This window comes from Schistocerca piceifrons, chromosome 2 (assembly GCF_021461385.2).
Source record: "Schistocerca piceifrons isolate TAMUIC-IGC-003096 chromosome 2, iqSchPice1.1, whole genome shotgun sequence".
NCBI classification, from domain to species: domain Eukaryota; kingdom Metazoa; phylum Arthropoda; class Insecta; order Orthoptera; family Acrididae; genus Schistocerca; species Schistocerca piceifrons.
The window spans coordinates 137,907,316-137,919,584 of record NC_060139.1 but is presented as its reverse complement, the minus strand read 5'-3'; the positions used below and the strand labels follow the sequence as shown (position 1 = coordinate 137,919,584).

The 12,269-nt window shown below is 41.3% G+C and overlaps 1 protein-coding gene across 1 annotated transcript in view; it reads right to left on the bottom strand.

The window, feature by feature from the left end:
- LOC124775193 (EF-hand domain-containing family member C2-like) overlaps positions 1-12,269 on the bottom strand; it is a 237,019-nt gene that overhangs the window by 20,009 nt on the left and 204,741 nt on the right. Inside the window, exon 11 of the mRNA XM_047250033.1 lies at positions 2,792-2,905. Within this exon, the coding sequence (XP_047105989.1) occupies positions 2,792-2,905 (114 nt within the window). The remainder of the gene's footprint in view (positions 1-2,791; positions 2,906-12,269) is intronic.

The window sequence follows — 12,269 nt, the reverse complement described above, 5'->3', positions numbered from 1 at the left end:
AAGCAGTTATACGCTTGGTATTCGTTGATAGAGTTACTGGATGTCTTGCTGAGGGATGTGCCAAATTATGTCCAAATGGCCGGTTATATGGTCAGAATCCGGAGCTATTTGGGGAGCCCAGCCCGTAATGCTCTAAACGTTCTCAATTGGGTAGAGATCCGGCGACCTTGCTTGCCAAGGTACGGTTTGGCAAGCACGAAGAGAAGTAATAGAAACTCTTGCTGTGTGCGGGCGGGCATTATCTTGCTGAAATGTGGGTCCAGGGTGGCTTGCCGTGAAGGGGAACAAAATGGGGGATAGAATTGCTGTAAGGGAGCACTGGATGACAACCAAGGGGGCCCTACTGTGAAAAGAAATGGTACACCAGATCATCACACATCTTCGGCCTGGAATCTCATTGACATGAGTAGAAATGTCTTTCGTGATGAGTCCCGCTTCGAACCGAGCGCCGATGACTGCGAAGACGTGTCTGGAGTTGCTCCAGACAGAGGTGGAATACAAGCCCACTACACAGCCCAACAGTCATGAGTGACAGGCTGGGGTGCCAGTTCATTTCACAGCAGGACCCCTTCAATGGTCATCTGCGGCACCCTTACAGCGATATTCCACGCCCTGTTTTGTTGCCTTTCATGGCAACCCATCCTGGGCTCACACTTCAGTAAGGTAATGTCCATCCACACACAGCAATAGTTTCTACTACTTGTCTTCGCGCTTGCCAAATTCTACCTTGGCCAGCAAGGTTGCCGAATCTCTCCTCAACTGAGAACGTTTGGAGCATTCTGGGCAGGGCCTCCAACCAGCTCGGGATTTTGCCGATCTAATGCGCTAATTGGACAGAATTTGGCACAATATCTCTCAGCATGACATCCAGAAACGCTGTCAATGTTTGCCAAGTCGAATAACTGCTTGCGTAAGGCCCATAGGTGGACCAAAGCGTTATTGACTTGCTCGGTTTGTGAAGCTCTCTCTCCTGAATAAATCATCCTATTTTTTATGAAATTGTAATCATTTATTTGTCTGTAAATGTACATGGGTTCTACCGACTTCCGTCCCATTCGGATAATTCATTTGTGGTGCGTCGCTTTTGTTTTGTATAGAGTTTATTCACAGTTTTGTTGTTAGTTGAGTAAACCCACGAATTTGAAAGCAAGGAAAAAAAGTTGGTTGTGGTGACAAATTAATCTGGAGCTTTACCCGAGGTATACACTAGGTGGGAAGATGACAATTTGATTGTTTGATTGTGAAACTGCATACACCTAGTTGTAGTGACAGAATGATGTGTAGCTTCGCCCGAGGTCTCGGTTAGATTCGAAGGTGACAGTTTGGTTGTGAGTTGGAGAGGCCAACGAATGTCATATTAAAAAAAAAAAAAAAAAAAAGAAAGGTAGTTTTGGTGACAGACTGATCTGCAGCTTATCTCGTTTGAAAAAAATCGCCAATAACATCACGCTATAGTCACCATATTGTTTATGACGTTTGTCGCATTTTTCCTGGGCAACTAGTTCAAAGCCAACGACTCCTGTCGAATATTCCTCTTCATCTGATTGAGGTTATGGTGTCCAACTGTGTTTTGTACCACAAATTCCGTACTCCCCATTTCAGTTCTCGCTAAATGTTTAAGGGTAAACTATACTCTCACTATAACAAGCAACACTATTCGCCAAGACAACAATTCAATACACTGACTGCTACAAATTACAATATAGTTTTCGGTAAATCTGTACAATACGTGAATGTACCTGAGGCAGAAGCCAATAATGTATTGAAAATATGGACCAAGTTTTATTTCCTTCTCTTTTTCCCAAAGATAACCGCAGTGACAAAATACACTATTCCATGAATCATTTGCTACAAATTATTCCAGAAATATTTCACATGTAAACATTGTCCTTTCGTAATGTCTGCCACAGCGCCCACAGAACACCGAACATAAAAGGTGCAACGCCAGACCGCACACAGGCTCTTCCAAAATGAAGAAATCCTATTGGCTCTCGCTACCCTGAAATGCTACTGGTTATTTCCTTTTCGGGGCGAGTTGTCCCTAACGATAAGTAAACTTTCAAGAGACTTTCTCTTGGAGTGTCATTTCTTTGTCGAGGAACGTTCCAGATCTGAAAGCCAGTTAACAAGAGAAAAAAAAGAAGTGTAAGCACGACTCGTCGTCTAAGGATTCAGTACGAACTTAGTTAATGTATGTAGATATTTCATCTATGGGTTTTGATGAGTGAGTTGGCTAGAATTAAAATATGTGAGATAAATATCCGTATATTCTGAATGTACTGACTTATAAGCTTAAATTTTTTATACCACCATAATACTGTAGAGCTTAAAATTAGTATTTGACAGAAATTTCAGCTAGTTACCTCTATCTATTCCTGAGAAAAAGGGGTCTTAAACAGATGCATAGACTGGTGGATAATTAAGTGATTCTGTTTTTACCGGCTGAGGTACGGAACTCTAAAAAAATAGTACATTAGGTCTCAATAAATGTAAGTAATGGTAAATATGGTGGCTCATTTTTCAAAGATAGCATAATAACTTGTCAAAAGTGCAGAATGATTCCTCGTATGAAGAATTAGTTCAAATTCTGTTTTACAACCTAAAGAAAATAAATAACGAGTATAATCTGGAACAGATATGGAACTTGGTATTCTTATTGATCATACGATGAACAGTATGCATGCCATTCTATGAGGAAAACAGCATTCGCAACAGCAGGAGTCATATGTAATTTTCCGTCTATTGGAAAGTTAAGAACACACTGAGCTTACTAAGAAGCAGATCAGCTTACCTTAATTGATCTTTTGTTATTTTTTCTCGTTTGCAGCGCACGCCGTAATGACGCGCCAGAGTTATTATTTCATGTTCTTTGATGGTATCACCCAGTACTTCCTTAATAGCGCTTCTGTTGAAAAAGAAACATAAAAAATTAAGAACTTACTGAGAAACTACAAGCACACAAATAATTATGTTAAAAATTATTTTAACTCATATGAGAACAGATGCTCTAAAAATTGATCATAGGAAATATTTCATAGTAGCACCTGATTGAGACAGTGGTCAGAGTTCCTATTTGTGTTGATTAAGAAGTTTCAGAAATTTCCGTTTATACGATGCTAACTACGGAACCGTACGAACTTGCCCTCACCAATTAGATTCATACTGATAGGATGTGTAGGGCGTGACTAAGGACTTTCAGCATATGCAATCAGGAAGAGCCAACTCTCAAACATTTTCGAGAAAATCAAGTTTTAAACTGTCGCTAGTGTTATAAAGAGATCTCAGCTGAGCGAGTTAGCGCTTAGTTTCAGAAGTGCAAGGTCTTTGGATCGAATCTCCCTACTGACACTTCGTTTTTTTTCCATTCGCACGTAATTCTAGTAACAGATTTATTATGACCAAGCAAATTTTTAATATGTCGTAAGGAGACTGGAAAGAAAGGATACCCAAACTTTCACTCAAATAAGTGTTATTATTTTATTTATATTATTTTACCTAGTTTTGTGACAAGTATAATGTGTAACCTATGGAGCACTGCACGAATCAGGATGATAATGATCTCGGAAACATAAAAAACAGTTATTGCAACATACAGCACTTGTAATGCATGCCGAATTATTGCATGTGTATGGTTTTTTTCAGTGTGTCTATTGAAAAACAGACTTGGTTTACATTCACAAACTGTTCTCAACGAACGCCGAATTTTTGCATCTGTATGGTTTTTTCAGAGTGCAGTGTCCCTGCCGCCACTGTAGTGTACTCGTCGCCACTGTAGAGTCTTGTACCGAGGACGCAAGGAAGAGGATGTTATTATTTCAGGCCAGTATCCTCTTTCTACAACACAAATGCACATGTGGATTAATATGGTTTTTTATTTACAGGAACTGGCGATTGTACTTAACTGGAATAGAGTCCATGTGTTGTGGTACAAGCTCGTCAGAAATAATCCTCTTGCAGACAATCTCGGTAATCTTACTATAATCTGATGGTATTTACTGTTGTAGCCAGTGATGTGAACTGACAGATGGCAACTGGGGTGCGAGTTAGTGACTGAGTGACTAGTGACTAAACTCCTCTGGTCAGTGGCGGCGGCCTGAATACTTGCTGTCAAGAGGACGTTGGCGGCTTGTTGCTTGTGAGACTCTCTCTGGCCTGTCTTGTGATAGGCGAACTTGTACGTGCGCCTACTATCGAGTTCGTGCTACATCTTTGCCGACTGGTGTGCTGGCGACAGCTTACATCAGTACACAGAGGGTCTAATGAAAAACAGACTTGGTTTACATTAATAAACGGTTGTCGTCGGTCATCACACAATTTCATGGTTTATCCCGCGTATCTGTTGACTGAGTACGTGGTAATGAAAAAAAAAGTACCGGCAGCGATATTCGATCCACCGACATTCTTATGAAACGAAATGCTTAGTAGTGGGGCTACAGACCCCACGAATCCTAGTGAAAGTATGAAACATACAGGGTGGTTCTTACTAAGTTTTAAAGACCTTCGCAGCCACGTAGATGACGCTGAGACAATTAATTTAATATAAGACACATGGAGTCGCAAATGTCGGGAAATACACCGAAAACGGATAAGAGGATAAGAAATGTTGAACATGTGATGTCACCAGATGACGTACCTCGCCACACATGAATGAAGCGGTTGGGCATGGGTGTGAAGGGACGATTGAGTGATGCAATACTTGTATTCAAGCAAACGATACAATTTTCGAACACCTGTTTTAAATGTAGCCTTTTGTAAACACAAAAGCTACAAAATTTTTATCCTCGCTGTAACCAAGTAAAATCTGTTCTTATTTTGTGTTTCTTTTCTTTTCTTCTTTCTTTTTTTTTTGTTTACAGACGTTATTTAATAAAGAAAATGAGGTCTTTTATTTGTAACAACGAAATTCGGAAGCCAATACTCATTTACCTGTGTTGCAATATGGTAAGTAATGTGCTTTGCAATAAACCAGAGAAGGACGTGAGACATTTAAATAAGATAGTAAATCCTACTTTTAAACACATAAGTGTTTAACATAATGAAAAATAGGACAGTCTGCTGGACGCAAGATTCGAAAGTAGTAAGGTAAGGGTGCTACGAGCACATTTTGCTAGTGTGGATTGCCTGCATCAGGGGCAAACATACATTCTGGGCCACACCTATTTTCTCTTTTGATTGACAGATCCTTAACGTATTGTTCTGCTAAGTGGATTAAGACTAATCTGTCCTTCCAAGAAACCTCCCCACCCTCCCCTTCCACTCCTCCTCCCTCCCCCTCCTCCTCACTGCACCCCTCTGGGAATTCCCCTCGCTGATACAAGCACACTTTTGATATCAAATTAAGTGACTAATTAATTATATTGATCAATTACTTAACTCCTTCCTCTCTGGGAAACCTCCTAGCCCATCCCCACCCATACCTCACCTAGAAATTGGCGGAAAAGAGGATCAGCTCATTAGCTATTTGCCAGGAAATCGATTGCACTGTATGGAATATTGTTTAAACAATTTCTGGTAGACAAGGCAATTTGTGGCATGTTGTTTATTTAAACAATTTATGGGATACACGGCAGTGTTTGAAGTATAGTTTATTTGAAACTTCCTGGCAGATTAAAACTGTGTGCCCGACCGAGACTCGAACTCGGGACCTTTGCCTTTCGCGGGCAAGTGCTCTACCAACTGAGCTACCGAAGCACGACTCATGCCCGGTACTCACAGCTTTACTTCTGCCAGTTCCTCGTCTCCTACCTTCCAAACTTTACAGAAGCTCTCCTGCGAACCTTGCAGAACTAGTACTCCTGAAAGAAAGGATATTGCGGAGACATGGCTTAGCCACAGCCTGGGGGATGTTTCCAGAATGAGATTTTCACTCTGCAGCGGAGTGTGCGCTGATATGAAACTTCCTGGCAGATTAAAACTGTGTGCCCGACCGAGACTCGAACTCGGGACCTTTGCCTTTCGCGGGCAAGTGCTCTCATTCTGGAAACATCCCCCAGGCTGTGGCTAAGCCATGTCTCCGCAATATCCTTTCTTTCAGGAGTGCTAGTTCTGCAAGGTTCGCAGGAGAGCTTCTGTAAAGTTTGGAAGGTAGGAGACGAGGAACTGGCAGAAGTAAAGCTGTGAGTACCGGCCGTGAGTCGTGCTACGGTAGCTCAGTTGGTAGAGCACTTGCCTGGGAAAGGCAAAGGTCCCGAGTTCGAGTCTCGGTTGGGCACACAGTTTTAATCTGCCAGGAAGTTTCATATCAGCGCACACTCCGCTGCAGAGTGAAAATCTCATTCTGGATATAGTTTATTTAGTTAAATAAAGAATTTGTCAGGAAATTGACCGCAGTGTATGGAATACTGTTTATTTAAACAGTTTGTGGATGAGTAGGCAATAAGGAATACTTAAACAATTTTGGCGCTTTTTTTATTCTAATCGCACATAGAAACGCAGAGTGGGCTGCTGCAGTCAGGGATGTTGAGGCATTTACTTTTTATTTTCCTCACTTTTCGAAGCTCACTGGTATCTAAGCACAGACAGGAAAATCAGAACAATTACATATCTAAAAAATCATGGCATGTTTGGAAACCCACAACAGAATGCGAAAGAAAGAAAAAAGAACAGAATTCGAAATGCTGTCCCGCATACGAGAAAAATGGCAGGAATTTCGGTGAATTTTCGATGTCCTACATATACTGGTCCAGAGATGCTCTAAAGCCACAATGGCAGTTGGCGGCCGGGGGGGGGGGGGGGGGCGGACAGAATTCTACCTGTTTCCAACGTCACTAAACTTCCTCTGCCCCCATCTTGTCGAACCAGTCTCTAGAGACTCCTATGCCCTCCCACAAAGGATGTCTTGTGACTCTCTGACATCATGGAACTTCCTGAGATGGTAGCATTCTAATTGGTTCTTTCTGAATTTACCTACCAAATTGCTGCTGCTGGTGTGAAAGTACTTTCTGCAGACACAAAAATTATGAGAATTTCAGCACCATACTATTTTGTACAGCTCAAGAAACATACAGCAGTCATATTGCACTGACAATTAAACTCTGCAAAAGTGGTCTACAGATCATGAATGGAATGATGTGCAGTATAGTAGCGTTTGGGGGTCTCTCGCGTCAGTGTCTATCGTCAGGGCGCTAACATGAAGATAAAAACCGCTCAATGTCCTAATTGCAGATCACGTTACTAAAGACCACCGAACAGGGACCGCATATCGGCCTCCTTTGATCTCATTCCCCCTCCCCCCCCCCAAACAAAAACAAAGCGTCAAGTGACGGCATTCTGTTGATCGGAAAATTCCAGACCTGCTTCCTGTTTCTGTCTCTCTCAAGAGCCCACTTCCTGTTTGTCTGTGTGAACCAACGTCTCTAAACATGCATTATCCTCAGAATACTGTGATCCTGCTGGCTAATGCTGGACACAAGCTGAGAGCTGACGCAATTTCGATATCAAAAATAGAGTTAAATAATCCATTTGCACTATTCTATCAAATTAATTGTTTAACAATTTACAGAAGTCAAATAGATCGCTTAAAACATTCACCTCCATCTTACAATGATCCTGCTTCGTAGTAAAAAATATTTTCAGTGTTTGAGTATCACACACATCAAGTAATGAAATTTTCGCCACAAATAGATCGTAGCACTAAATATATCCGAGGTCTTGTATGCACTAACATTTGAGAAAACAAACACCCTCCGCCTCCACAACGTTTTCTTTAAACATATCAGGCGAAAAAAATCCAGCTGATCACATAAAGTCGCGATCGCGAAGAGTGCGTCCACCGACTGCCAGGAGCCGTGGTCGCGCCATCCTCCACCAACAGGGGGCATCGCATCGTCTCGCGAGCACAGGTGAGGAGAGACCCTCACAAATATCGGGAATGACAGTAGCCGCACGCCCATACCACGGCATCCACGCACCCCTGTACCGAATGCTCAGAGATTGGAGATAGACTGTCACCAAGCAGTCAATTGATCAATTTAGATGGGTGGAATAACCGTCCAGCGTAAACACCCGTCATTTTCAATCTTCTCACGCAACACACACGTCTCCTTCTATCGCCGCTCATGCAGCACGCTGGTAACTTCACTAGCCCCTGCTGCCACAGGCAACAGTAGACACGTCAGTTCATTCTTTGTACCCAGCTGCCCGTCACAGGCCGAACTAATCTGTTACTTGTGGTCGCCGACTCCTCATGAACTCCCATGCCGCCAGCCGCGGTACACTGCAAAACAAACAGCTGGAGCTTGGATATACACAGTAGTTCTAACCAATTTCACACCGACGAATACTCCAATTTAAAAACGTCCACTTTATCCAATCCAAGATAACGATGTTGTTGACTGTACACCTCGAAATTCTCATGCAAAATGTGGATTTCTCCCTTTTATACAAGTTATTTTCGAAGACAGCAGAAATTGGGGTGTGCACGCATTTTCACATCGCTAAAGTATCGTTACTCGTTGTAGAAATCCTGTAGCAATATGACATAGGCTATATTTCCTCTAAGTATTTTCTCATCAGGTAGAAAGACATCTGTCCTAATCGGCTTAATATCTGTTACGTAATGTATCGCAGACTACAACATTAAACTCATTTTTGACTCATGACGGAGTGTTAAGACCTCTGTCACAAGATGCCCCCTCACTTACGACCTCCCTTGATGTAAACAAATGCCTGACCGCATATGAAGTCTCTTAAGGTAACAGAAGAGAGAAATTGTAAATATGAGGTTTATACTACATATCACTTCATAAATTCGGAATTATATCTGATTTTATTACGATGGTCATCTCACCCTGTGTAGCTGAGATTCTGAAATTTTGTTGAAAGATATCATCACAATAAAAAAGGCCTTATTACCACTCCAACTCAAGAATCATATCCGTGGTACCCCAGTCATCGCTTGTACCTGCAGGTGGCACATCATTAATATCAAATTCATAAGCCAATAAATTAAACTGATCATGAGAGCCACCACTTTGCATGGCGAGTAATTTTTTTTTCAGCACTTGGTTCACCATCATACTGTGTCAGCTAACAAATACTTTACAGAACAGCTGCTGTATGGTTTTAACAACATTTTACTGTATGTCTATTGAGGTAATGGTGATACATGAAGGATATGGCAGAGAAATGGAGTGCTTCACGTACATGTTCGTTCATCTAGAGGACGGTTTTGAAATGGGTTTTCCATTGATGAACATGATTCATCACACACACATTGGTAGCGCTCTGCTGACAGTGGTGTGGGTGGTTTGTTTGTTTGTGGTGGGTTGAAGGGACCGGACTACAAAGGCCATCGGTCCCATTGATGTGGGGATGTTTACTGTTAACGATTACAGGTAGATAGCGCTAAGCCACACACAGAACACGCAATTGTATACAAGTCGACCGCAAGTTTTACCACGCAACTTGTGCACCCCAAGAAAACAGCAGAAAAAATGGTTAAATGCATGACAAATGACCTGTTGCAACATCTCCTAGAATGCATCACAATTTACCAGTAAGTCATGCCCTGTTACAACCCCTCTCAGCCGATCACTCCATCTACTTTCTATCATCCTTTAATACAGATCCAATGCAGATCCATTTCTATTGAGTTAATAGTGATACATACAAGCTGACTGCTGTCTTTGATTATTTCCTGGAAAAGAGAACGAACTGCCTGTAATTTGACATGTATCTGCATTAAAGGATGATAGAAAGTAGATGGAGTGATCGGATGAGAGGGGTTGTAACGAGGTATGACTTAATGAGAGACTGGTGATGCATTGTAAAAACAGGGAGATGCTGCTCCAGGTCATTTATCACACACTTAACCATTTTTTCCGTTGATCTCTCGGGATTCACCGGTTGTGTAGTACAACTTGCGGTCGACTTGTATACAATGGTGTATTCTGTGTGTGACTTAGAGCGCAATCTACCTGCAATCGATAACAACAAATGTCTCCACACCAATGTGAGCAGAGAGCATCCAAAGCATGTGTGATGAATCATGTTCATCAATGGAAAACCTGTTTCAAAACCCTCTTCTAGACCAACGAAGACATATGTGAAGTACTCCATTTCTCTGTCACATCTTAGACACAAATCGTGCCTTCAGTTTCATATAGGTACAAAGTTACTGTTACTATACTTTTCATGTCTGTCCTATCGAAAATACATGTATGTGGATCATCGGGGAGAGGGCAAGTCTTAGGATTTTTAGTAGGTTAGTGTATCATATGCGTAAATATTCTTGTAGAAAATCATAGAGTATACGGGTATGTCAGCAACATAACCATATACATATGGAAAACTGCGGAAAAAATATGAAAAATGACATAAAATCGATAAAATTCGAGGAAAACATGGTATAACCACGAAAAATTGATCTGAAATAGTAAAAATTGGGAGAAAAACAATGAAATATATATAATCCTAGTAAAATTATGGAAATTGACTGAGAATGCATAAAATTAGAGAGAAATACCATAAAATGAGTGCGAGCAAAATCAATAAAACTGCGTGTTCTTGAGGAGGAGAGTAGACTGATGCTATATATACATAGCTTAATAGTGGAAAGAAAAGGCTTCTAGAAATGTGGTGTCAAGGCAAAACAGTAACATTATCCTGCACATGAGCAATATAACATAACACCAGACCATGACTTCTGTGTGCAAGAGGCAGGTTACCAGGAGCGGTGGTAAACTGTGATAAGACTCTTACATCTCCTCTGGCTACTGATCATGGTGTTTATTTTCCTTGTAAGACGTCACTATTTCTTTGTATGCATTTTCGGCTGCCGCCGATCATTTTATAGGACTGTTGTGAACATATCGTACTTTCTGAACCATAATCAGGTAAGAGCTTTGTAAACAGCAGGCATCATATGCCCATAGAAACCTATGATGTGCTTGTGTTACAAAGAATCGGTGTTTTCTTTGGTGTCCTGGGTACTAGTTCTATCACTTTACAGTTTGTCACCATAGTTTATTATAGAGAAACATGCAGGGAGAATGTATGTCATACGCTGGAAATTCTTTTATTGGAATACTGACAGCGTTGCATTCCACATGACTAATAGGTCAGAAACCGCACAGCTCTAACGTTATAGCATGTTTAAGTGCAGAACCATTTAGCCTTTGAAATGTGTTTATGTTTCACAATCATTTCTCTGTTTCCTATATCTTCTTGGTGTGGACACCAAACACTGGAACAATACTTCAGAACTGATAGCACAGTTGATTTATGTAAACTGTTTCAAACTGCACGCGTCTGGAGCCCCATCATCACAACACTCTTATATCTACTACACACCAATAATGTGTGCTAACCTCCTCGACAAGGACTCATTTCGAAAGATCTTGTGCAAATGGATGGGAACCATGAGTAAGAACAGTCCACCCTAAACAAAGTTTTGGATTTGGCTCGCTCTGTTCCTTCTCAAGATGTGGAACGTAGTGGGTATAGCACTTTCCTACTTCTGATCAGTTGCAAATTAAATCGAGGACATCGTTGTAGGGAGGGTTGGTTGAAGACAATGTGGGGAGATCTTTCAATGCCCAATTTTATCTGAAGAATAGGAGAATGCTCCGTGACTCCCATCCACATATGGAAAGATGGGCAATAGTATTCGTAAATTACGCACTATAATCGAAGTGCTAGAAATATGTAGATAACCTATCTGCATCATTACAGGGTGCTGTCTGGTATATTTTGGTGTATTTGTTAGAGAATTAACAATAAATGGACATACTGCACAGCCATCTATCTACATTGGCAATCTACTATATGGCTCACGCAAAGTAGTGGATGGGTGGTTTAGCAATGATACAGAAACTGAGAAGCATGCTGTTGTGCCACTGGTCGGCGTTGAAACTGCAGAAAAATTGGTAAAATAGCTAAAATTGATTGCAGTATCAAATGTGGTGCTTGTTACCGTACATCACCCCATATCAACAATGGCTTTTCCATCTTATCTGTCCACTGATATGCTGTTGATTACCACACAATGATTGAGTGATGCCACTTGTTTGATATGGAGGAAGTCTTGGTGGGAGCAGTACCTCCTAAGGATGGCCTGCACGAAACAGTGATCATGTACATGATTGCAATATGAGAAATCAATCGAAATGCAACACCTAGACATCTGCTACCACGTCACTGTGGAAGATGACTTTAAATGTAGAGTTCATCAGCCACCTTTTGGCAGCTGTTTGGAAATGCCCCACTCGTCCAGTTTCCATATGTTGCGATATTTTCCACATTTTTTGTCAATAAGGAACGCTGCCTCT